A 27,664-nucleotide genomic window follows, 5' to 3' on the forward strand; every position below is an offset into this window, starting at 1 on the left:
AAAGTTGTTAAGAGGTTTAAATAAAATAAAATGAGTTAGTCTTTTAGTGCTTGGGATACAGAAAATAGTTAACAAATGTTAACTATTGCTATGGAAAGACTTCCAAGAGAAATCATTAAATGAAATTATCATCAACACCACACAGAACAATGTGTATAGACTGAAAAAAGAGGGCGTTTATACATGGATTATCGAAAAAGGTTGGCGAGGATAGGCAGATGCTCTCAGTCAGGGTTTATGCCATTTGTTTTAAAATCAAATGATTAAATTCCAATGGTTTTTCAATACATCTAGGATAGGAAGAATATTTTTTCATTGTATAATTTTTGTTATTTTTTCCATGTATAAGCATTACTTTTATAATTTAAAAAATTATTTAAAAGAAAACTAAGAAAACTTGAGATCACACAGATGCTCAGATGCTTTATGATGGCAGAGATAGAACCATGTGGATTCACTGATATTTTTTTATTGGACCCTAGGGTGACATTTCTAGTTCTGAAAGATTTATTTTGTGCATGAGAAGCATGCTAGTGTGTAAGCATTTCACAGAAAGCTAATTTTTATGGTGATACTCCCCTTCTTCTTGATGATGAATTTCTTAGATTTTCCACTTGATGTAACAGAGATTCAGCCTAAATTGCCTTACTTGTTGGAGGCTAATGAATGAAATGCAAAAATGTCCCATGTGCAATGAGGTAACTGAAGGGGTCTTGTGGACTGAAAGACTGAAGTGTCCTTTGCAATGATTTTTCTATCCAGCATCAGTGAAAATCCTGCGCTGAATCGTCCTCCTCATGCAAGTCCCCTGTGGCCCTATGAATATCTGCCTAAAGAATGACTTCATTAAGCAAGAAATCTGAAGCTGATCTTCCTTTGGCTTTTTGCCAGTAAAACGCCTGGATTTAAGAGGCCACAGGCTGTTCTATTGCCCAAAGTAATTCTCAGGAGGCAGGTGTCAAGAGAAACACCATGAGTGATACGTGTGGCCTCTGACTTTTATACGTTCCATCCCACCGTGCCTTCGTATGCAGGACTTCTGGGGTTAATAGAAAACCAGACTCCCATTTTGGTCGAGGAAAAGAAAAATTCTCATTTTGCAGTAGGTTTTGTGAAGTCTTCTGTAATCTAACAGTTCCTTCAAGTTTCTAAATAAATTTAAATCTTGTGCAACTCTTCTTAAAGTGCAGTCAGGGTTTATGCCATTTGTTTTAAAAGCAAATGATTAGAATTCACTCATTATTAAGGACTCTGTTTTGTTTTTATTCTTTGGCTCTTTTTCTATCAAGTGTCCTCTTTAGAGGATTTTTCTCTTTTTAAGAGTAACAGGATTGGGGGAGATTTTCGTTTCTTTTATTTTCTGTAATGTGATTACGGTAGTTTTTAAATAATTAATAGTCAGGTGAAATGATCATTTTTCTTTCAGTGCCACTGAATCTAACTTTTCTTCCCTTCCTGTGCCCCCTAATTTTTCATTTTGAAAAAAAAAATGGCATCCCATTATTGAAAAAGAAAGTCACTAAGCATGCAGACTCGACGCTCCCACAACTGCAAGATTTCCAGGTTCATTTGAACGCTCAATGCTGCTTGCCATTCTTCTAAGTTATCTTTGATGTGTTTCTTCAAACACTTCCACCAGGAAACAATTCCATACACATGTCACTTTCCTCGTCATCATGCAGCCCTGCCACTCCCCAGCTTTCATCCTAGGAGCTCACCTCCTACTTGGAAAGAAAAGTGGAGACTACCTGATTTGAATTCTCTTGATGAATTCTCTCCCCCTCTCCAACGCCAACAAAGTGCCTGCTTCCTTCTCTCCTACTTCCTTCTAGCTTCAGAAAACATTCTCCTTCCTCCTGTCTAAAACTAATTCCTTTCCCTCTTCTACCCTTGATAGCATCAGGCGATAAAAATCCAAAACATTTTCTTCAAATATGGATTGCCTAAATAAACCAACTTTTTCATGAAGAATAGGATATTATACAAAAAAATACAAGTACTTTTGAAAACTAAGGTTTTAAATCTTGGATACAGTGTCACCATATTTTCTCTGAATGACTAAATGAGACATTCACAGGAAATATTAGCAGAGATTGAGTGAGAATATAGGTAAAGAGCAAAATAATGTTGTCTAAGTCCCATCTCTATTTTCCAGAGTTCTTTTTAATTTTTAGTGCATAAAGATTTCGCAGTATGTTGAAAAAATTCCACTTAAAATTTTATATCGTCTAAACAGATACTAACTGGCCATCGATTCTCTATTGTTTATTTTATTTTAAAGTATTGCTATATTGCAGGATTACAATGGTCAAGAAAAGAGGAGACAAAACTCCAGCTAGATAAATTTTATTTCGCTTTTGATCCCTGCCTAAAGTTGCTCTTGTTTTCCAGATATTGGACATTTTACATCATATACATTAGAATTCTGTCACCTCACAAAGTTCAAATACATGTCAGCAGAGAGAATGACTAAAACAGCTGTAAAAATTTGGGCCATTATTGCTTCAGGATGCTTTTAGTAACTTCCTTCTTACTGCACATTCCATGCCAAACTTCTAATACAAATCTCCCTCTTGAAATATTGACTTATGATGTAATGGTTCTTTTTGAAAGAGAATGAGTGCTAAATAATGACATTGCCTGGTCAAAGATCATTGTACTTTGAATGTTTATCTGATATTTGCCCTTCTATCAGAGAGCCGTCTGTGACCGGAATGATACAGGAGCAGGAGCAAGACCAGCAGTGGCTGACACTACACTCCAACTGGGAGAGCCTCAGTGGGACCACTTTGCATGAACTGCTGGTCGAAGGGTAAGACAGCCTTCACAAGAGCTGTGTAGAGTAGATTCCAGAGCAAAGTTTACCATCAGGGGCCTTCTTTTATGTCTAATTTAAAATAATCCAAATTTGTCACGTCAATAAAGAGCTCCCGTAGAATGGTGATTGGCCTTTGTGTTTAACACTGTTTGGTTTTATTCCTTCTTTCTAGACAGACTTTTTTCCTCTTGGCTAATTATGATTTTCTTTAATGATGATTACAGAAACTCTCATGGTGAAGGAGGAGGAACTTGATTTCTAATCGTGCGTTTTTTTTCTGTAGCCTATTTGAAATAAATCCTCCTGTCTGCCCCTCTCCAGTGCTACCTGCAGCTAGTTAACAGAGGGAATGGAAGGAATGATGACTGATAAAACTTGGAGAGTCTGAGGCAAAAACTGACATAAAATGAAGTTATAATCGAGTAGCCTTGAAAGTACACTTCTGAAATTTTCCCCCAGAGAACCATGGCATCTTAAACAGGACTGCCTCCCTTGTCTAAGGGTAAGGGTGCAGAAGGAAGATAAATGGAAGGAATTAACCCTTATCTTAGTGCTTATTACATTGTAGGGACACAGCTATAGAATATTTAAATAACTTGCTCACAAACTCACAGCCCACAGACAGTAAGTGATATCGTCTCAACTCAAACCAAGTTTATCTGAATCCAAATCTTCTAATAAGTGCTAGAGAAAGCACTTCTTAAGAATTCCAAAGAAGAAAACTAAAGGTGGACCATTTCTTTGTAGAATCTCTTGACGTTTTCCCCACAGACCAAACTCTGCTGCCAAATTTCTGAGTATTTGTCAACTGAAGTTCTTCCTTCTAAACAATGACCTGAATCTTTCAACAGAGTGATTTGTTTCCCCAAAGTGGGAATGCCAAAAAATCCCTTTCAGGTCAAATAAATAAACTAATTATACAATCATTCTAAATTGGGCATTGGTAGAATGGGTTCTAGTCCTGGCTTGCTAACTAGATATGTGATCTGATATAATCACAGTTTCCTGTGAGATAAAGAGCTGGGACAGACAGTCTTTGATGTCTTTTCCTGTTCCTGCAAGCCATGATTTTGGGATCTAGCAAATAACTAATTATTGCGTATCTCTTCTATGCCAGGGTCAGTGCTAAGCTCTGAGGGGATGTAGAAGTGAATGACAAGGGCCCTGGTCTCAAGGAACATATTTGTATAGGTGGACAGAGAGACTATAAACTAGTAAACAAAGTGAATTTCAGACATTTGGAAGTGCTGCAAAGAAATTAAGGATAAAGAGAGAAAGTAAGAAAGAGATACGACTTGACGTTGTAGGAAGGCAAAAAGCAAACATACCTTTTTCTGCTTTATATAATTTATTATGTACAAATAATTACACATATCCCCATGCAATTTTAGCAAGAAATAAAAATATAGTAAATAATCAAAAAGGAATGTGGAAACGACATACTTAGGGCTGGATTTTATCTTTTTTAGAGGTCTAGCATTCTAAGCACATCACAATACTTTCGACAGTCTCAAAGTGTTTTCTGTCTTTTAAATTTACACTGTGAATAAATGCTTCATGATTGGAAGAGAACTCTGCAGGCAAAACTTCGCGTATTCTAAACCGAATTCTCTTGTGCAGCTACCTTGATAGATGCTTAAACATGGCCCATGTTCTTACCTTCAAAGGTTAACTCAGATTTTTAGAAAGTTCTTCATTTCCTGAACCCACACTGCCTATAAGTTCTACCTACTGGTTATGATTCTTCCATCTAGGGTTTTGGGGAATAAATTTAACCCCCATTTTTCTGTCAGCTAATCATAGACCCACAGTTTAACAATGAAAGTCTTGACAAGATTCCTTTCCAGTCTAAATATTTAGTTCCTTTATCTGTTCTCTAACTTTTTGAAGTAATATTTTATTTCTCTCAAACACTTTCTCAACTTCTTTTGTACATACATGCTCTCTGCATCAGCACAACAATCTGACATGCTCCCTCCTCACCACAGATTCTAAGAAGCAACCCAGTTTCCTCCCTTTTCCTCTCTCTACCTTGAGAACCGTGGTTTGAATTAATATTCTGGGTGGTACCGCCAGCCAAGATGATGTGGGAAACTTGAAAACAGTAGTTTCTCTTCCCACAGATGTGAAATTATGATGATGATATTAAATAAACTAAAGAAGAGAACACATCCTCCAAACACCCCCACCCCTGAGGTGATCTCTGACCACAACTCTGCCTTGAGAATTTCTGCACTAAGTATAGTCGTTAGTCAAAGATGCAACCTCTGCTAACAGTTGAATCTGTGTGTTGCTTTTCACTGATAAAGTGTTTGAAGTGAAGATAAATATGTAGCTTAATATTATGCCATTTTATGTTTCCAAATCTAGGCAGTCTTGTCACAGCAGAAGTAAGATTTCTCTTCTGTGTACTAAACAAGGTGAGAGAATGAGTGATGGAGCAATGGGATACGAACTTCATTTAACCGAATTGGCTCAGGGGGAAAATGATCACTGTACATGACAGCAAAGATTCAAGCATCTAGGTGGGTTTGGCAGAGAGTCATATGCTGTCTTTCCTGCTCCTTGGTAGACTGTGGGCACCGCCCTGCTGCCCGAATGAACAAAAGGATCCTCGGGGGTCGGACGAGTCGCCCTGGAAGGTGGCCATGGCAGTGTTCCCTGCAGAGTGAACCCAGTGGACACATTTGTGGCTGTGTCCTCATTGCCAAGAAGTGGGTTCTGACGGTTGCCCACTGCTTCGAGGGGTAAGCTGCATCTTTTCTTTTTTGCTTTGCCTGAATCTGATCATTTTGTCATTGGGGCATTCTTAGTGGCATATGTAATTCTGTGATGCCATTTCAGTGCAAAAGCCACGGTTGATCTACTTCCTGGGGCTTTATCTGCTTAGATTTTTCTACCCTCAGTGTTGTTATCCTGTACACGTGCTGCTCATTTATTGGCAAAGGATATATAATGCTTATGATTTACGTCCTAAAGAGGGAGGGAGAGGAAGAGGTTTAGAAGACTGACATTGCCGCCAGCAGTAGTCTTTTTTCTAGCCCTCTTTATATGCATCAGGTACATCTGAAGTCAAACAGAGGGATTTACTTGGACGCTACAGTCAGGTTAGATTGCTGGAGGAACTAGTGAGGAGTTTGGCAAGCAGAGTTAAAGATACATTATATGTATTAGTCAGGATTCTCCAGAGAAACAGACCAATGAGACAGACAGAAGGAGAGAGAGAGAGAAATGTATTTTAAGAAATTGGCTCACAAGATCGTGGAGGCTTGGCGAGTCAAAAATACGATTGGCAAGCTGGAGACTGCAATTCTATCCAAGGGCAGTCTGCTAGTAGAATTTCTTCTCACTCAGTGGAGGTCAAGTCTTTGTTCTAGTCTCCAACTTATCGGATGAGGATAATCACATCATGGAGGGTAATCTGCTTTACTCAAAGTCCACCAATGTAAATGTTAAACCAAATGTTTGACCAAATATTTGAGTACCGTGACCCAGCCACGTTGGCATATAAAATTAACCATCACAGTATACCTAAAGGGAGCAGAAAAATAAGATGAAGGGGAAACCTACTCCAAATTGACAAATGTCACTGTGGAAGGTCCTCATGTGTTCTGACTATCTGTTGTTGTGTAATTTAGGAGAAAAAAAATACAATAACAACAGCAAACAAAAAAACTTCAGACATAGCGGTGCAGTTTGTCTCTGCTGGGCAATGTCTGGGGCCTCCGCTGGAAGATTCTAAGGCTAGGGCTTGAACCGTCTGAAGTCTGGCGGTCAGAGCTGCCCATTGGCTGGGGCCTTAGTTCCTCTCCATATGGGACTCACAGCTTGGTGACTGGCATCCTCCAGAGCCAGCTTCCCAAAAAGGGAGCCAGGAGGAAGATAGGTGGCCTTTGACCTTTCCTCCAAAGACACACAACATTGCTTCTGCTCTGTGGTTGGTCAGAGCCCTCACAAGCCCCGCCCAGATCCAAAGGGAACAAACAAAGCAGCCTCCTCTCAGCAAGAGGAGTGTCAAAGGGTTTGAGGACACGTTTGAAAAACCACTACACCACCCATTTTATTCAATTTATTTTTAATAATTTTACTTTATTTCACAGTAATATTAGGCAATAGCAAAAACTTAAAATAGCTCACAGTTCTATCACCTAATTGATATTTGCATTTGACTAGGTTAATTTCTAGAAAAAAATGCAATTTTTTTTTTTTGCCTATTATTATTTTTTTTAGCTTTGCCACTTGCTGTGTCTCTGTGGGTCAATTACTTAGCTTCTTTGGGCTACCGTTTCCTCATTGGTGAAATGAGGGAACTAATAGTCCCTACCTCACAGGGTTGGTGAGAGCGTATAGTGAGATTGTCTATGGAAAGCTTGAGAACCATCCTGGCATCAATCAGTAAGACCTCAATAAAGATCAACTTTTCTTTTAAAAAATTACTAAAAACACGTATTCTACCTTTTTCCGTAGCCTTACAGCATGGGTATTTTTGCATTTTGCTAGCACTATTTTTATCTCCTGCCATACTCTCTCTTTTACTTTCTCATTCTCCTCATGATAACCCCTGTTACAGCCTAGTGGAATATTCCTCCACAGTTATAAACATAGTTTTCGCAGGGTGTCATTGTTTACTTTCACAGTTTGGAATCACACTCTATACTTTTGTTTGTAAGTTGCTTTTCTCATGTAGCAGTATCTCATGGACATCCCTCCAGGTCAATAGATGTAGCTCTAGCTTATTATTTTCAGAGCTAAATGATATTCCATAATATAGATTTACCATAACTTTTTCTTTTATTCCCCAGTTGGTGGGCATTCAGGTTAGTTCCAGATTGCTACCATTTTAACAATACCGCAGTACATCTTCTTATATAAAGCTACTCACCTACTGGTACTTTTGTTTCTATACGACAGAGTCCCAGCACATATATTTAGCTCCACCTGGGGGTTAGAGAGATGAATACGTGTTTCCTTCCTTGGAGTGCTAACCTAGTGAGGAGACAGACAGTTAAACAAATAATTAGAATATAATGTGATAAGTGATGATAAAATGGAAAAGTGTATATCCAGTTATTTGATTTCTCTTTTGGGGGAAATAGAATATAAAAAACCAAACCAATACCTCCTATTGGGAACTTTTAAGGTGTAAGACCCAAAATGATTGGAAGAGTCTGTATAGTACGTCAGGAAATACACTGCAATGTTGTCGCTTCAGAAGGTGCCAGATGTTTCCAGATGTCTTTTCCAATTCTGATTTATAACTCCCTGATAAGCAGAGAATTATACTAGCAAGAGTACATTCATCAAAAGATGATTATCTAAATGAATCCAACAGGTCTTTGAGGGAACAACACTCTTTACATGCATTAATCCAGGTTCATACGCCACTTTTGTCATTTCCATATGTGGTGTCCAATTTTCCCTCACTGACAGATCTGTGAAGATCTTGCAATAGAGAAGAAATATGTGGTTATAATTAAGGAAATGGATATGATATCAAAGGCCTTGGTGAAATTTCATGGAAGACTAAACTTAACAGAACTGTCAGGAGGGGCCTGGCCTATCCATAAGAAACTAGAAATTGCCAAACTTCTAACAAGCTTTCGCTTGAATGTGTGCTAATAACTCTGATTCTGTTTTCCATTCTCTCCAGTGGCCCTGCAAGCTTTTGAGAACTTCTAATTGTAAGCCTTACTCTGCTGGAGCCATCAATTGCTGCAATTAATGGAATTTACTTCATATCCTGATCCCATACTTTGACAAGGCCCACTGTGCCCCATCTGTAGGTCTTCTCAAGCCTGTCTCTTTTAATTATATTCATGCAAAAAAGACAAGTACGTTTTGCTCTTCCATGGAGAGGTACTTAAAAATCCCACACGAGAATTAAAAACATGAGATGCTGAGCTGATCAGATCAAGTCCCATAGGCCCTAATAACAGTTCAACTTCAACGGTTCTAAGGAATAAAGACTTTGACTTTCACGAGTAATTGAACAAGCAATTTTCCTGCCTTCTTCCACCTCTGTAAGACTTAAGGATGAACTTCCTAGGCTGGCACACAACTAGCAATTGTCAGAAGCATCTAATTCCTCTCTAGGAAGCCTGCATGAAAAACTGTCAGCTCGCTATGTGACCACAACCCTTAACCCTGCTGGGTTACTCACCTCTTGATTTCTACCACACCAGTTCTTTACTCCGACAAGATTGTGGTGGCTTGTCTGCACTTCTTCCCCTATTATCTCAGCCCATCAACCTCTTCCTCATCCCCTTTCTTTCCCCAGCTAACCTAGTGCCCTGGGCTTATCACTTCAGTCCTCTAGCCTTCTTTCTGTCGCTGAAATCCTCCAAGCTCATTCTTACCTCAGGACCTTTGAACTTGCTGCTTCTGCAGTTTGGGGCACTCTCATAGAATCACAAAACTACCTCCTTCCTGTCATTCACATCTCAATTCAAGGGTCATTTTGTCAAAGGCCTTCCTTAACTATCCCAGCTAAGGTGACCCCCATCAGTTATCCCTCTATCACATTACTCTAGCTTTTCATTTCTAAGTACCCGAGATAATCTTATTTGTTTATATATTTTTTTAGCCTAGTAGAATGAAAAATCTATGAGGGGATGAACTCTGTCTTCCTCACCCTCGTGTTTTTATTTCTTTCAGCATGGACGATAACAGCCACTCAATAAATATTTGTTAACTGACTAACCAGCCCCTTCTTGATGTTTCTTAGTAATCACATCTGTAATTCTTTTAGTAGTTAGGACTATAGTTTGTCTGGAACTGGAAATGTCAGCTCATCTACAGAAGGTCAGTGATTTCTCACTGACTCGTCCCGTATTTTAGACCACACATCAGTTCAAAACATCAATGTATTAAGCACCTGTATGTTTTATCATACAGAAGATGAACTTTCTGGATATTGTCTGAAGATCATTTTCTTTGAATGGGAGAAATTGGAAGTACAGGAAACTTCAAATAGTTTTGCTTTGTCTTAGTTACTTACTAATATTATTTGCCACAGACAGAAATTTTCCTCTTTTTGCACATTATTTTGCTGAAAAGCAGTTTTTACTTTTCCTACTTTTTGCCTTTTTTAAACAAACCCCTGATCACTCTATGAGTAAGATTTTCTGACAGTTACTACGGTTTCATGCCACTCTTGTGATAGACTTTCCAGTTACAAAGCTCTGGGATCGCTTTGTAGTCAAATTTAGTTTTTAGCTGATTCTTTATTTTCTTACTGCAGTCATTTGTGATGGTAGCCTCAGAATTTGGCACTTGAACTCCCCTGTCTATGTTGAGCTGCACTTGTTTTAAGAGTCTCTGGACACATTATGATCTCTGTAGTTTTTCAAAACAGGTCTAGGATATGTATCTGACTATCCCTTTTTCTTGATTTTTTGGAGCCTGGGATGACAAAATTGTTTACTTTCTGTAATTTCATCACTGATGGATAGCTTCCCACCACTCCTGGGAGATATGTTCGGGAAAGAGAAGATATCTTCCTGCTACTTGTCATCCTATCGCTCACCAGTGAGTCTCTACCCATCCTACATACTTTCCCTCCAGTGGCCAGAACTTAATTCCTATGTTGATGCCTGTGGACCCTTCTCTTTGTTTCAGAGAAGTTTAGTAGAAAACGCGTGGTCGAGGGCTAAAAAGACCAGCATTCTGCTCTGTTACCATCACTTACTGGCTCTGTGACTTTAGATGAGTCATCCATTGCTTCAAGTCACTGCTTTCTCTTCTTTAAAATGGAATAAGAATTCCTATGTACACCTCACAGTTGGTGAGAAGATCATTTGAAATAATGTGTGTACAAATACTTGGGAAACTATAAAGCAGAGATCTTATACCAATGAAGAATCCAGGCTGCTGATCTATTTCCTTGTTGTATTCCTTTCTTAACTTTTATCCAGCACTTAAACTCTGGATACTTTACATAAAATCCAGAACTCTGGCTTCCCTTGAACAATTGGAAAGTCAGGTCACACTGGGCATTCCAACATGACAGCAATCAGCAGGGAGCTGACAGGCGGATGACCCTCCAGATGGTAAGAGCTTGTGGTCTGACACCTTCTGCTTATTGGCTTACTTCCAGCCCCTTCTCACATCTACTTTGTGGTCATCCTATTCTAGAGGCTATTCACTGCATGCGTTACAGAGAATTTTTAAAAATACCCAGGGCAGAGCACAATACTGAATGTAAGAGTTTCGTCAGATTTGTAGAACAACAACGATGCCATCGAGTGATATTTCTTTATTGAGTGCAAATTTGGTGGCCTTCAAACTACCTCCACATCACCATTTGCATTGCTATTTCTGGAGGAAGACTTGTAAAATAGGGTGATTTCTATCACAGGTGTTAATTATAAATATTAACCTTTTTCTTCTTAGGAGATTTTTAATTTATTTAATATTAAATATATTAAAGCAAAATCAGAAAAGGTGAAAGAAAGGAAAATTTTGTGCCCTTAAAAAAAGATAAAGATGGAAGATCTCTAAACTTGGCTAACTGAATTAAGTGAATTGTGGCATTTTCACGTCTAAACTAGAGTTGAGTATGGCAAATTACAAACCAAAGTGATTGGTTATTGTGTCCAGAAACGTTGTGCCTGCAATGCTGTATCAATTCCCTAGCAGGTCTTAGTTCATCTGAGCTATATAAGTAGCTGGGTTTTCTCTCTTGAGCTGATAATTGAAGACTTGTACGTTGAAATCATACTCTCTCAATGTTATCTATAAAGCATGTTCATTATTAAAACAGTCATATAGGCATGAATAAATTAGAACCTAAATGTGAAGCTTAGCTAATGAAACATCATCTAGAGCAAGAACGAGAGGTGAAAAAGGTCCTTTAACACCTTCCTTAGCCATTTTCATTGTGCTCAGTGCGTTTTCACCTGGCTTCACCTTGGCTTCCTCACTCTCGGAACATGAGATCTTTGCACAACCTTCTTTAAGGATGCACCAGTTCTCCTTGCTGCTGCTTTGAGGTCTGACAGCTCAGCGAGAAAAAGTCCCCATTATGCTGAAATTTTTAGCTACTATACTTGGCTGTCTTTCTTTGTAGCCCAATATAACTCTTTTCCCTAAAATGGCCATATGTACGTAGCTCAGTCCTATGTGCTTCTTCACTGGGTACTTTTGAACTGAATCTAGTAGCCCTAAATTCTCTCTTTTTTTCCTTTTTGCTTCCACCCAGACGGGGATGTCTCTGCCGTTATTCCTGACTCATTCTTTCCAGCACACGCTTACTTAATCTACAAATATACCATTTATACAAAGCTCCCTCACTTCAAATACCCCTTTCAAACAACAGGCTTTGTTGCTGATTTTTGCCAGACTTGGAAAAAAAATTAAAAGAGACTTTATTTTTCCCACGCTACTCATAACAAAAGAGAAAAGAACAATATCCTCACTGAATATGAATAGCATATGAATTTCCTGTGTACTCCTTTTTCTTGTTTTTTGGTGGATAATGCCATAAAGACAGTAGCTTATGTAGCAAGAGATTACTGGATACAATTCAATAACATTTAACAGTTTTATTGACCCATTTTTTACTGTTAGAATTAGATTAACCCCTAATACAGTAATTGTCTGGAATTTTTATGTTATTTCTTCTTGTTAGAAATAATTTGCAGTGTTCAACTATTTGAAATACTGCTTGTGATTTAAGAAAATGGATAAGTATTTGTTATAACCAAAATTTAATAGCTTTGATTCAAGGGCAAGAAGCTATTATATTTTAATATTATAGCAGAAATTTGAAATAAATTATTACTTGATTTCAGAAATCTTAAGTAATAGAATCTCAAGTGAATATTGAATTTCTTAAATGGTCATGCACTTACTCCTCTAGACTAAAAAATGGAAGGCACAAGGGGAGGAGAACAGGAAGACAAGAAAGAGGGAAGGAGAGAGGGAGGGAGGGAGGAAGGGGAGAAAAGAGAGAGAGAGAAGGAAAGAAGGAAGGAAGAGAGAAAAAAGCAAGGAAGGAAGGAAGAAAAGACAAGTTCTTTGAGTGATAGATTTATTTAATGAAAAATAGTTCTGTAAAATTATCTTGTAATGCTCATGAGATAACATTTCCTGCATTTGACTATAATAGTTTCTTTACTTGTCCATCTTTGCTCAATTCTAAAGTTTTGTAGGCTGAAATAATGTCTTTCTTGCTTATTATTGTAATCCCTAACACAATGCTTGGCATGAAAGAATTGCTATAAATCTATATCTGTCTATCTATATCTACATCTATATTCAAAGAATGACATCAATTCCTGTTCTGATAGCTCTAAAATTATTTTCCTTTACAATAGGAAAAGGATAGAATGCATGGACTGTGTAGAGGAGTCTTTTAATGGAGTCTAGTCCAAGAATTCAACAATGCCACAAACAGGTGGACTGCTGGGCTTGGCCACTGCTTCCCTAACCCTCCTGAAATCTCAGCACTTTGAATTTTTGCCATGCACAAGAAGATGGTGAAGAAAGGCATGCTAAGGAAAGAAGGAATGTGGGTGGGTTTTTGTCTGAGACTCCCTAGGGAGCTCTTAAAAATACTGATTCTCAGGACCCAGTCCCAAAACCTTTCAATTGATATGGGGTGATGCCCCAAAAATCCATATGTAAAACCTCCCCAGATGATTCATTGTTCAGCCTGGGTTGAAAAACAACTGGTCTAGTTAATCAAATCAACCTACTTTAGTTAGGCAAGCTCCCAAGTGGTAGCATGGCTGATGTATGTTACCACAGCATGAGAGAATGTCCATAATGAAAGCTCCAGCCTCCAACACTGTGGCCCACTAAATGCCCACACCTTTGATCCTGGCCTACTCTGCAGGAGGAGGGCCTGCAAATGGAGGAGGAGGTGGAGGGATTGGTGAAGAATAGACCTTGCTTAGGTGGTTGGATTTGGCCACTAATAAATGTTTTGAAATGACATCCATTGAGCCCTCAATAAACAAATACTTGTTGAGAACCCACTGCATGCCAGCTACTGGGCTCTGTGACTACAGCAGTGAACAAGACCAGCCAGGTCCCTGCCCTTACAAAACTTACAGTCTGGGGACAAGGCACAGAAAAGACAAATAGATGTGTCCACGTCATTGCCACCAATGAGTTCTATGAGAGAAAAATTAAAGCAGAGTCAAGAGTAGAGAGTGATGGGGTAGAATAAAGGCTCAGCAAGGTGGTCAAAGAGGACAGCTCTGAGGAGGTGATGTGCGAGCTGAAACCTGGATGAAGAGAAGGTGTAAAGATGGGAACCAGGTGAGGGCTGAGAGAACAGCAAGGGAAGAGCCCCTGAGTTGGGGATGTCCTCACCATGGTCAAAAATAGAAAGTCCTTGGGGTTGTAATGGAGCAGATCATGTAGGGCCTCAGAGGCCATGGATAGGAGTCTACAGTTTGTCTCATGTATGATTCAAAGTCCTTGGAGAATTATAAGCGTTATAATTATATAGACTTGATTGAATTTTATTTTTAAAAAGATCACTGTTGCTGTGAGGAAAATGGGTTATAGGGGCAAAGAGTAGAAGACAGGCTACTATTTGGGAGGTCATTGATTGGTTGATGAGGGTAGCTTAGGTTAGGATCATAGTGGAGCAGGAGGAAGAAACAAGATTCAGGATATATTTGAAAGTAGAGTGGTGAAGACTTACTGATGCATTCAATGTTGGGTATAAGAGAAAGAGAAGATTCAACTGTGTAACTGGTGGTTGTAAGTATTAAATAACTGTAAAATGAATTCTGAATGCTTAGAGCATTGTCAGTACATGGTAAGCACTCAATAAATCTTAGCCACGATCAAATGTCCTAGCGAGTGTGTAGAGGAGATAATCGGGCATGCAAGCCTGTAGCTCAGGGGAGAGAATGGAGCTGGAGATAAATGTTTGGGAGTCAGCAGGGTGTGTGTGTGTGGGGGGGTATTTAAAACCACTGGACTAGTTGAAATCATCATGCGGGTGAGTATGGAATGAGAAGGTTGAAAGTAGAGCCCTGGGGCACTTCAACATAGACATTGAGAGCAGAGCAGGAGGATCCAGAAGAGGAGACTGAGAGGGAAGGGCCTATGAGATTGGAGGAAATGCTGGAGAATGGAGAGTCCTGGAAGCCAAGGGAGGAAAGTGTTTTAAGGTGGGAATTGACTAGAATATTGTTGACAAGTTCAGATTTGAAGTCAAGAACAGTGAAGTTTGAGACTGACCATTGGAAATTGTGGGTGACCTTTTTAAGCTCTTGGCTTGAAATTTTCAGAAGGCTTTCTTGAAAACATGACATTTTTCTGAGGCACTTGCTCTTTCTTGGAGGAATCTCTTAGCCTTGGCTTTTTATTCTCTTTCTTCATTTTTTCCACTCAATGAAGCAAGTAACTACCCTGCCTGTCTTTCAAACTGAACAAGTTTTATCTTCCAGAATATTCCCTTTCAAGAAGTATGAGCTGTGCTTTCCACAACACTATCTGTTTACGAATTGCTCAGGCCATTATCTAAACACTTCTTATATGAACATATCAGGAGGTGGGCATGGAAAGAGCCATTATTTACATAAATAAAATATTCTAAAAATCACGTAAATTTTAAAATGTAAATCCACGTTTAAGATGCCAGTAGCTCTTGAATTATTCTTTTAGGAGAGAGAATGCTGCCGTTTGGAAAGTGGTGTGTGGCATCAACAATCTAGACCATCCATCGACGTTCATGCAGACGCGCCACGTGAAAACCATCATCCTGCACCCTCGCTATAGTCGGGCAGTGGTGGACTATGACATCAGCATAGTGGAGTTGAGTGAGGACATCAATGAAACGAGCTACGTCCGGCCGGTCTGCTTACCCAACACGGGGCAGTTATTAGAACCTGATACCTACTGCTACATCACAGGCTGGGGGCACATGGGCAACAAAAGTAAGCCAGGATCCTCAGGAGCACTTGCCCTTCAGCTTGTAACTGGAAAACACTGTGTTACTCCTAGTCTTTGGCAGTAATTTCCCATTTTAACTATAGCTGCAAATGGTGAATGCTAGGCAGAATGTGTCACACTGTCCCTTCCATGTAAACGGTAGATGTCAATACTTCATCGTGGCACTTAAACGTGCCAAGCTCAGATGTAACCTCAAAAATCCTTCCCCACACCTCCGAATCTTTCTCCAAGGAGCCAATACCAATGTTTTGTGGCTGCCATGCAAGGTGAGACCTATCAGTCATCCCTGATGAGCGCTTCGGACTGTCTCTCTCAGTGATTTGCGGGCAAAGTCACTAGGAGACTTTATCTAGTGGTGAGGCAGTTCCGCTCGTGCAGTCAAGCTGCATGGTCACATTTGCAATTCTGTGCTATGATTTGGTGCTGTTGACGTCTGTAACACAACCTGTAAGTCATTCTAGAAAGAAAGCTGATTTGCTATTTGTCTATTTAAATTAATTAAAATATTTTGGCTCCCTAGATGATGTAAACATATATAAAACATACAGAAATTAAGAAATTTGTACTACTTACTCCCAGACCCCATAACAGTCTCTCCTATTTTGCTTGACCTATTAAAAGTTAAGAATAAGAGTGTAATCCGCAAGACATTTTCTTTAATGGTGATTGCTGACCACTCCAACTATCTCAAGTGTACTGCCGTGGCTCTCAGAAATGGTGATGTATATTGGTGTCCACCTGACTGGTATACCAACAATTGGTATAATTGTTAACCATCTTAGGAACTGCCAATTTGAAGGACAATTTTTTTCTTGAAATTTAGTCAGATAAGTTTTGAGCTAAGCTGAGTTTCTTTTCTATATGATCAAGTGAGGGCAGAAAGAAAAAGTCAATAGAGAGAAGTAAGTAAGTAAGTAAATGACTCCTGAAAAGCTCACATGTAAGAACTTTGAAGGCAAGGTTAGACATCACCGTTCCTGTGCTCCTTGGTTTTTAAAAGTTGTAATTAGTATTGAGATATAAAAGTAGAATATACTTTATATTGCCTCTGTTTGTATTTTTTCCACAATATCCACATTAAAATCAGAGTAATCATGTAACATACGGTGCATACCATATTTGTAGTGTAGCAGAGTCTGAATTCAGTGAGAAAGATCTTATTCGCTCTGACTGCACTACCTTTTAGCTTACTTTAAAATGGAAAAAACAGCAGCTGTCTAACTCATGGATTATCATAAAGATTAAAGATGGTAGGCCCAGAGAATGCTGAGTGCAGGCGCCTGGCCTACTGCTAGTGCCCCATAAATGTTAGCGATGGTTCTTACTACCTTTCTTTTGACAACTCGGGAAACTTTCATTATCTGCATCACATTGATTTTTCCCAACATGATTGTTTCTTCCAGTAAGATATCCTGTATCATATACATTGCTTCACCTTCACTATCTAAAAGGAGAACAGTGTGTATAATTCTGTAGAATGGAGAAATAACAAAAGATTCATGCTTCGAGAAATCCATTGTTATTCTTCAAGAACTTTCAAGCAAGATGGACCTCACATAGTCTCTCTGCTGATGCTAAGGGATGGCTTTGTCCTTTTCAAAATCCCTCTGTCATATCTGCTAGGATTAAAGGTTCTTACCTTAAATAATGGCTTCCTTAGCACATGGTGAGACACATTCTTTAAACCAAGGATAGGGCAGTCCTTCCCTGTTAGAATGAATGGGTGTTCTGTACCTTAGCGGGGCGGGACTGATGTGAGCTGACGCTGAGCTGGCAGCCTCCTCTCTGGGGCAGAGTTCTCGCTTGATTATCTTCCTTTTCATTGTAGTAGCTGTTGTTTTTGTTGCAGCATATAAAGAGGGGAAAGCACGAGCCAAGTTACCTAAGCAGTCTGTGCCTCAATATTCTGATTAATAAAATAAAGGGGTTTGGCTCGATGCTTGCTATCAACACTTCTAATTGGAAAATTCTGATTCCAGATGAGCCTTGTCTTTGAAACGACATTTTAAGTAAAGGCTGTGGTTCTCTTGGTGTGAAAATGTAATCATTTCATACATGGCTAGCCTCATTTTTGAGTGATTTTACCCTCTTCAATATTTTATTTATAAAAGAAATATTTTATTTCTTGTGTTTCTTCTTTTTAAAAACATCAAGTGCCTTTTAAGCTGCAGGAGGGAGAAGTCCGCATTATTCCTCTGGAGCAGTGTCAGTCCTACTTTGACATGAAGACCATCACCACCCGGATGATCTGTGCAGGCTATGAGTCGGGCACAGTCGACTCGTGCATGGTGAGTTGCTTTCTTCTGGTTACCAGGTGATTCAGTTCAGCAGTAACTTCAGTGGGTCCATATAAACTCATTATTATTAATGTGTGGCCCTTCGGGAACATTTTTTGACAATTGTTTCTTACCAAATCTTTCATTATACAGTGTGTTTTCCTTCAACCAGTACCCAAGCAATCCCTCGAACTGCTTCTGGGCCCTTCACTCAGGCTGCCTTCAGCTTTCCATCTACGCCTGGGGAGCAGCACTCTGGGTCAGCAATGCAGGAAAGCAATGGTTCTGGTCCGACTCATGGACCATTTTAGCAGCTAGGACAAACAAAGCTCTAAGAGGAGCTGGCGGTAACCGTGGCTCTGACCAGGCTGTCTCAGGGAGCAGAGGGACACCAAAGGACATTTTCAACCATCAGGGTGATGGCATTAAGGCACACACAACACCCCAACTTCCAGGGTGTGTGACAGAACTACCTCTGTGTCAGGAGATGATCACACTGGCATTGCCTGGGCCTGCACTTGATTGCCAGCATGTCCTGAACTGTCACTGAATGCGACCTTGAGACATCCGGGATTCTTGCTCACTAAATTCTGTAAGCCCTGCTAACTTAGTAGTGCAGGGAAGCATTTTTATTTTTACTTCGTAAACACTCACTGAATATCATACCGGACTGGCTCCCAGGGAGTGATGAAAATATGCAAGAGCTCAAAGCAGCTTATAACAGAGTGGGGCCGACAGTTAATTATATGGCACTGCTGTGAGCACCTTTGTTATTTCACTCCTTCAGAGTTGAAATTGTCCCCCACAGTTTAGAACTGAAGAAGAGATGCAACAATTCCATCACCACTAACTAACATAATAAAATGACATTTTGATGGTCCATTTCAGAATGGGCAAATCAGGGGACTGGACACGGCCAGTGGTGTTTCCTTAGACAGTGGTCTTGGGAAAGAGGGGGGCAGATGGCTCCCTTGGAGTTTCACTGAGACTGCCTTCCCTTCTGCCTCCTGCCCACAAGTCATCCAGCTGAGGTGGGCAGTGGTAGAGGAATCCTTGCCCTCCACGCAAAGGCCCAGGTTTGATTTCCCAAGCCAAAAAACCAAACATAAAGTGTTTTGGGAGGCAGAGTGGTGTGGGTTTGGGACACAGCATTTGCAGCCTGAAAGATCTGGGTTGGATCCCCTCTCTGTCTGTAAGAACAATGTGACCTGGAGAAGTTATCTAACCTCTCTAGAAAGTTTTCTTATGAGTAAAATGGGGCTGATTCTAATTTGCAGGGTGTTCTGAGGATTAACTAAGTTAATGTATGTCAAAGCCCCTATCTTTCACACATCTGTGTGTGATGCCTGGCACATACGCTCAATGACTAGTAACCATATGAATATTAACATCTACCAGTTGATATATATTGTGGTCCAGGATCGCCTTCAAATACTAATAATTCACTTAATCTGCACAATCACCCTTCATGGCAGTATCATTGTTTTTCCTATTTTACAGATCAAGAACACAAGGGAGCAGAGAGCTTAAGTAATTTACCCCATATCATCCAGCATGAAGGTGGTAGAATGAGAGTATGAACGCAGGCAGTCTGGCTTCAGGGCCCAAGTGCTTGGCTGCTATGCTTTCCTAGTACAATGATTAATGTGAATACATTTCTCTCTGTCCCCAACAAGGATTTGGAGGTCTACCCAAAGCTAGGGCCTCTTCATCTCTTGGTAATTGCTAAAGGAGGGGAAGGGAGTGATTCTTTGAAAGAGATTTGAAGGTCCAGGCACAGACACAGGCATCGGTATGTTCATATCATGATGTCTTAGTAGAAACCAGGTCATACCAACTTCTTTAGTAGTGGGGATGCAGCACTGTAGGTACATTAAATTCATACCAGATGTTCTCTAACGCAACTCAGGTAGAAAACAAAACTCAAAACAAACAAACAAAAGCTGCTTTTTGCTAGGTCTCGAGCAAGATTATTTACCAGAACCTTTCCTTATCTTCCTTAATTGCATCAACAGGACACTTTGGAAGCCATGGGTCCCTCTGTTAAGGTCAGAAATCATGGGGATCAATACTGAGGGCAATCATAAACTTCAGCCTAAAGCCCAATATTACACAGAGGAAAAGAGGACCAAAAAGACGAGCACATTGTGCCTTTAGCTGGATTCTCCCTTTTGTTTTGAATTGTTTCCTCTTCAACTCTTGTTTTCTACCTACCAAAGGTCTACCTGCCTCACTACGACAAGCTCAAAGACATGTCTCCGGAAGGCAGTTTTTGTTCTTCTCCAGCTGGAAGTAATTGCTCATTCCTTTGAAGACTCCTTTATTTATAGGCCTTAGATTTTGCTTTCACGTAAAGGTGTTAATGTTACTCAAGCAGACTTTTGGCCCCTCAGGGATGAAAACAGTGCTTTCTTCACCTGTGGAGATGCTAGCACAGAATCTTGCAAAAAGTACATGAGAAGTAATTATTTGGCTAAATTTCTGATCTGGAAGTGTAGAGCCAACCTATAAAATGTCTCGTTTTAATCACTCCCTGGCATAATAAATAGTTCAACTTAAACAACTCAGCATCTTAGTCTTTCTTCCATGTAAGAGGAGATGAAAAAAATTTTGTGGAATATGTCTAATGAAAATGTTCTCAGTCAATTTTGATGGAAACAATTCAACTAGGCTTTCAGGCAGAACAATTCATTTTGCCCCTTGCAAGGTCTAGGCTTCTTATTTAGACTTACAGCATTGGTAAGTTATGAATGTAAAGATCACCACTTCCACAAAAGCATACAGCACAATCAAAAATTCAATTTTGCTTTAATAGCAATAGTATTCACTCACATTTCCAAGAAGCAAAATAGCCGAGTGATTATAGAGGTGGAGCTGTGGTGCCAGGCTGCTTGGGTTTAAATTCTAGCTCTGCCAAGGAACAAGTCATAAACCTGTGATTCAGTTTCATTGTCTCCCAAATGGATATAATAATAGTAATAATAAAATATTATCAACTTATGGGGGCCGGCCCCATGGCCGAGTGGTTAAGTTCACGCGCTCCGCTTCGGTGGCCCAGGGTTTCGCCGGTTCGGATCCTGGGCGCGGGCATGGCATTGCTCATCAGGCCATGCTGAGGAGGCATCCCACATGCCACAACTAGAAGGACCCACAACTAAAAATACACAACTATGTACCGGGGGGCTTTGGGGAAAAAAAGGAAAAAAAATTATCAATTTGTAGGGATTTCACGAGACTTACATGAGCTAATACAGGGAAAGTGTTTGGAAGAGCATCAATAAACATGGTTACTGTTATTCTCCAACATTTTCAAGTGGGAAGACCACGTACTTCCAGGTTTGAAATTCCTGCAGGGCAAGGAGTATTTGTAAATTTCCACCATGAGTTCACATACTTACTTCCTTATTCTCTAGGGTATCAATCTCTCTCTTTTGAGGCAATGCAGAATACACCTCTCTAACCTACTCTGCTCTTTTCAGAGATAGCAAATATTAATGTGTATAAAGCCATGGCGTCTTACTCTATGTGGGTGAAAGCACTGAATAAAACTCAGCTGCAACACCTAAACTTAAATATCAAGAATGAAAATCTCTATGTATATGAAATAAAATACAGGGTATAAATAAATGAAATACCTCACTGTAAATAATTCTCATGTGGTATTTTCCATTCAAATATACTAAATGAAAAAAGTCCTAAGAATTATTAAGAAACGCAGTAAGTGGCCCCTGAGTGTTTTACTCAAAGCATCATCCACATAGCAAGAAGCTTGAAAGTAAAGAGTTATTTTAGAATACTTTTCTCGTACTGTTTTGTGGGGAAAAAAAATCTTTGAATGTTCCATTTTGGGTACTTTCTGCATTCATAAAATGCATCAAAGTTAAAGAATGAGATTAGTTATAAGAGAAATAGTTCTGATAACGCCAAAGTTTTTAAAAAAATGTTCATGACATATTTTGATAAGTGCAGGGAATGCCTGGAAATGTCTTCTGATTTGATGGGAAGACTATAATTCTTTCCTAAGCCACTTCTATCCTTTTAAACATCAGAATTTAAAATGTTCATTTGAAAGTTCCATTTATATAGTGGGCAGCATGCTCCTGCCACAGGTGGACAATGAAAGCTTTGTTGAAATTTTTCAAGAAATTGGTTAAGCTGGGTTGTAGCTTTATTGCGCCCTCAGGATAACATGGACATTAGGACTCTGAAATGCCAGCGACTAACGTCCACTATTATTCATTACAGGGTGACAGCGGTGGGCCTCTTGTTTGTGAGCGGCCTGGAGGAGAGTGGACATTATTTGGTTTAACTTCATGGGGTTCCGTCTGCTTTTCCAAAGTCCTGGGGCCTGGAGTTTATAGCAATGTCTCATATTTCGTCGAATGGATTGAAAGACAAGTATACATCCACACTTTTCTCCTAAACTAATTCCAAAGATCATTGGAGACTTTTGCCAGCAACTCAAAGAAAATGCCTTCTGACCGTGGAGAGCTCCTGCAGAGAGCTGTACAGCAGCACTTTTCATGGACTGAGGTGCCCAACAGTGCACTGCAAATTTTCATGTTTGTTTTGGTCTAATTTTATTCAGCTTTCTTTTTCAACTGTATTTTTCTCTTATTTCAAATTCAGTGAAAGTCTGGAAACAGAGCAAAGCAGATTTTGTTCTTTTGCCAGGCCTAACCTCGACTGTAGCAAGAAATTATTGACTCTGGAGAGAGTTAGAATAATGCAGGTGCTAGGGTAACAGGTTATAGAAAATTCTCTTTATCCAATCACAAGAAGGACATTGAGATCCAGGCTGACTAATCTTCGCCAGCTTTTGTTTCTCAAGCCCAATAGCATAGTGGCAAATTTCAGTATCAACATTGGAGACTTGCTTTTGATTTATTAAAGGCCAAGATAATTTACATGCTTAAATTATTTACTAGGACTCTTCTAAAGTTTGCATAATTCTGAGAACTTATGAAAGACAGTCAGAGGTAAAAGACAAGTAGCATCCATTTTGGTGGCTGAAATAGCAAGACATATTGAACACAAAGCTCTTCAGACATCAACGTTAGCACTTGACATTATAGGACTGCCCATTCTGAATTTAAATCAAGGTTGTCATTTTATAGAAAAATCTCTATAGACCCTTCCCTGTAGCTGGGGTTTCTTAAGTGTCTATCAGTTGACTGAGATTTCAACAAATAGGGAAATATTTTGTTCTGCCTATGTGACAATGAAGTTGAGATTAAACTTTGCTAAAGGAGAACTTACTTTAGACTGGAGAGATGCAATTTCTTAAAAAGAAAATTAAATTGCACCTGATTCCCAATTCGATATTCCAGTTTTCATGTGTTCGTCCATCCCAATAATGTCACAGAAATGTATCTCAAAGCACAGCAAAACTTTGCATGGAGTAAAACACTTTGTAATTTTCTGTGAAAGATATTTAACATCTGGTGTTGCCATTTCTTCTTATTGATAATCAAAACAAAAATTTAAAGATGCTTTTAAGCACTAGGCCCAGTGCTAGTGATTTTACACTTATCAATTTCTGAAGTAATTAGTGGTTAAAGTACGTTTCCCCACTAAAAAGCTTCAAAACACAAATCTTCACATGTACCTTAGTCAGGCATCCATTCTGCAACATCCAAATGCCTAAAATGTTTAAAAAACAGTAGGATTCTCTGCTAACCTCCACCAGCAACCTGGACTGCCTCAGCATTCCACAGAGAGACTACCTGCAATTTTATACATGTATTTTTGCACTCTTTTCTATGTGTACACGTATTTGAAATCCAAAATGTTGTCTTGACACTTTCCATGTTATTCATCTCCTGTTCTGTAGTTTGTATAAACCTACTGAGAATGTGAAATCCAGCAAGTGAATTGTGGTCACAGTTGTATGAATGGTTAAGAACATATGTCAGTTTTGTCATAGCTGTAGGTACATACTTACTGTAACAACTTTTAGCCTTGCTCAATTTATGTTCAGTGAAATGTACATATTGTACTTATTTTAAATAACCCTCAATCTAAATAAAATGGTATAAACTTTTTTTTTTTGGATATGGAACATGGATATCAAGTCCCAGAAGATTGTGTCTCCCACCATAATAGTTGGCACCGAGCTTCCCACCAATCAAAATTTACCTGTCTTATATCTCTCAGGAACAGGTTCTTCTATTTTAGATGACAGATGGCTCTTGGAGTAGTCTGAAATGAGAGGTTGCTAATAATCTCAAATCACCTACTGAGTGTCCAAGGAAACTTCGGCTTTGGTAAGAATGCATGGATCTTTAATGTCTAGAATACATTTTGGGAACCTGATCCAATTCTTTTCTAAATCTTTTGGGGTAAAATTATATCCCAAAATGTATTAGTCATAATTAATTATTTTTTCTTGGCTACTAGAAGCAATGATATCATCCTTGGTCCCCCCAAATTCAGTGAAATACATTGAGTATCAAAATGCAATAGATCACGTGAGCTTGGGTGACTTTGTGCAAAAGAGTTATTCTTATAAATGAGACCCTTTAAAGGCTTAATACAGATTCCAAATCTCTTCTGCCTGAGGGCTAGATCTGTCTCAGAATCCAAAATTTTTCAAAATTTTAAAGACAAAGTAGAGTCTACCAACCAGTAATAAAACAAATTAATATTTTTGTAGCAAAATATATGCATAGTTACACTAAATAAATAAAGAGCCTTACATCTATTTAGGACATTGAATTTGTGCCTAATTTACGATGGTATTTTCAGTTTCAGAGCTCTTGTGATTTTGGAATTGTGGATAAGAGATTGTGGACTCATATTATGAACCATCAAGACTTTGCTCTCCTCATATGTACAGATACTTCACATTTTGGAGGTTAATCATTTTTCTTGGTCATTTTGGCTTATTATTTTTATCCTTAGATTCTAATCCTTTATTTACAAATGAATATATCTCTAAATTTTTGTTTATCAGAAGATGATGCTCTCAGGGAATGAATGTCAGCTGCTATGAGGATAACAGATGATAGGCCATCACTGATTTTTCTATATAAGAAAAGGCCAAAACAATATTCTGGTAAAAAGTGTGCTTTGGGATTTTCCTTCTAAGTTCTGGTACTAATTACTGTTGGATTCGGTGAGTATCTACAGGAGTGATGGCGATTTTTTGTACATGTTATTTATTAAACAATTTATTTAAAAAAAATCATAAGAAAGTAGAAAGCAACCTCCATTAGCCATGTGGTATTTTGAAAGTTCTAGAAATCAATCTATATAAAAAACTATTTGCAATAATATCACAAGGCTACAAAATAATGGCAGACCAGGACAGTAGGTAGCAGGTAGAAGATTCAGCCCTGAGAATAACAGTTTAATAGTCCTTAAGAAGATCTTGATATAGACGTGGAACACTAGCATGGAGATTTCGTGAAGGCAATTCTGGGTGATTGGTGGGTGACAATTTTCAGATGAATAAATATAGACTTTTAAAAGAACTCAACAAGAATACATGATCTTAGAATAACACCTGGCCTTACTTCCTTATTTGGTATAAAGCAGTTTCTTTGTTCCAACTAAAGCCAGCATACATGATTTGCAACAGCAGTTAACTTGCTATAGACATTTCTGTCCTAAAACATACTAAAAAACAAATTTTTCTAAGAGCCTCATGGAATCCTCCTGATAATCACCTGTATTATTCTCAATTTATAATAGCTCAGTTTTAGAGGTTACAACTCCAGAAAAGTTACAGAGTATTGTAAAGACTATGAACCCTTAGAGGGTCTCTTGAAGATTGTTTTGAAATTGATTGTCTCATTTTGTATTGTCAGTTTTAGAATATAGGAAATTGCCAAATGGGCTATAGGCTCAGCTGATTCTGTCTGCCTTATCTATGGCCTCTGTTTCCCAATTGACAACATCTGCACAGAGGCAGACCTCATAAAAAGTCTTCTTTTGAGTAGAAGCTGAGAGAGGAACATGTTCCTATAGAACCCTGGCTTCCTCCTGCCCCTTCTCAACGAAGCCTCCACCTGAGAACACTGAAATGAGCAGAGAGGTGTGCCTAACATCTTCAGACAGAAGACCAAAAGCATCTTCCCACAGGAAATAAAAAGCTATTAATAATCACTATCTTTTAAATAATACAATTATCACCCTATTTTAGGTACACTGTTGTTTAAAAGGCTCTTGGGAATTTTTTCTCTGGATATTAACCATTTATAACATCTTTTCATGTGGAATTCTCCTGAGTTCTAACTAATCAATCTAAAAACTACTTTTTTTTCTTAGTTAAAAAAAATTCAGATTGAAGTCTGCTCATTGAAAGCATTTTGCACAGAATTTGAGATCTCTCAGTAAAATAAATACATCTCAAACGAATCCCCTTGAAAATGTTTATATTTCTAAGATAATTAAAATGCTTTTACAAAATCCAAAAAGTTTCATAAAAGCATTTGGCTCTGAATTAAATATTTTACTTCCCTAAACTCTGTCCAGGTCAAACTCTGTCCTCGTTCACAAATGTATCTACAAACATACAATAAAGGTCGTCACATCAATTTTTCCAAACCCAGTAAAATGTCCAAATGTCCCTTAAGGAAAAATCCAAGTCATTCTTGCTTGGTAGAGGTGCCTCTCCAAAGTCCCTCTTCCAAACTTGAAGAAATACTTGCAACTCTAAGGAAGATAGCCTGCTTTTTTAATCCTTTATGGGTCCAGCTATCTCTGAGGCCTTCATTTCAGAGTAGTCTGAGTCTAAAGCAGTTTCATGTACAGATAAGTTTTCTTGCTCAACGGCACAAGAAGTTGGTGACATCATTGCAAAGACAGCAGAAGAGCCAGGCGTGGGTCTTCTCTCTGACTTGGTAGCTGAGTGGTTGCCATACTTAGATGTCACTTGACCAATCTTTCCAGCCCCTCTCCATTTCTTGAGAGCCTCAGTCCTCTCCTCTGGAGTCAGCCTGTCCAAGTGCTTAGCCCTCAAAATTGGAGACGGAAACAAGGATCCCTGAAGAACTCGGTATATAAACCTAGGTTACAAAAAGCACCACAGAATTACATTCACTTCAAATGCATCATGGGATACAAACAATACTCACCAATTAGGAAAAGGAAAAGAGTCTGGTGGCCATTTGCCTCCTTGAGGTAAAGGGAGAGAATAATGAACTATAAGATGAAGATAACAATATTAATTAAATTGCTGTAAAGCACTTAGAAAACAGTGAGTGCCCTGTAAATGCTTGTTAAATAAATAAAAAAATAAATAAAATCTGTAAAAGTAGAGATACCAATAGTGCTACATCATAGGCTTAATGCAGGGTTAAATGAGATAATACACACAAAGCAGGTAGAGTGTCGGCACACAGTAAGTGTTCAAAAAATGCTAGCTATTAGTTTCCTATGGCTACTGTGACAAATTGTCACAAATGTGCCCCTTTCAGTCCAAGCTGGTAGTGTTTATGCTGCTATAGCATTTTCAAAAACCTTGTGGGTCTCCAATGTATGTCATGAGGATTTATGCCATTAGATAAGAGGGTCGTCCACAGATTTTTCCTGTACAATCCTGTGTCCTTTCCTGGTAGCTGCTGAGGTGGTTGAGGGGTCCATGGGTCACACATCCAATCCCTGCAACACTAGCAAAATGTTTTCCATCCTCACTCTTGGCCTTCTCTCT

General features: G+C 39.0%; 2 protein-coding genes across 10 annotated transcripts in view; one reads left to right on the plus strand and one right to left on the minus strand.

Annotated features, from left to right (window-relative positions):
- Positions 1–24,053, plus strand: part of CORIN (corin, serine peptidase) — a 211,759-nt gene extending 187,706 nt beyond the window's left edge. For all 8 annotated transcript variants that reach the window (XM_070615025.1, XM_070615028.1, XM_070615023.1 and 5 more), the window contains 6 exons: positions 2,696–2,812; positions 5,189–5,238; positions 5,391–5,565; positions 15,446–15,717; positions 17,888–18,021; positions 22,255–24,053. In XM_070615025.1, coding sequence (XP_070471126.1) covers positions 2,696–2,812; positions 5,189–5,238; positions 5,391–5,565; positions 15,446–15,717; positions 17,888–18,021; positions 22,255–22,437 — 931 coding nt within the window. In that variant the 3' untranslated portion in view covers positions 22,438–24,053. The remainder of the gene's footprint in view (positions 1–2,695; positions 2,813–5,188; positions 5,239–5,390; positions 5,566–15,445; positions 15,718–17,887; positions 18,022–22,254) is intronic.
- Positions 24,054–25,150: 1,097 nt separating this feature from the next.
- Positions 25,151–27,664, minus strand: part of ATP10D (ATPase phospholipid transporting 10D (putative)) — a 109,973-nt gene continuing 107,459 nt past the window's right edge. For both annotated transcript variants that reach the window (XR_011538760.1, XM_070615019.1), the window contains one exon: positions 25,151–27,020. Coding sequence is in view for 1 of the 2 variants with exons in the window: in XM_070615019.1 (XP_070471120.1) it covers positions 26,690–27,020 (331 nt within the window). In the remaining variant the exon portion in view is untranslated. The remainder of the gene's footprint in view (positions 27,021–27,664) is intronic.

Source organism: Equus przewalskii, chromosome 3, assembly GCF_037783145.1.
Source record: "Equus przewalskii isolate Varuska chromosome 3, EquPr2, whole genome shotgun sequence".
NCBI lineage: Eukaryota > Metazoa > Chordata > Mammalia > Perissodactyla > Equidae > Equus > Equus przewalskii.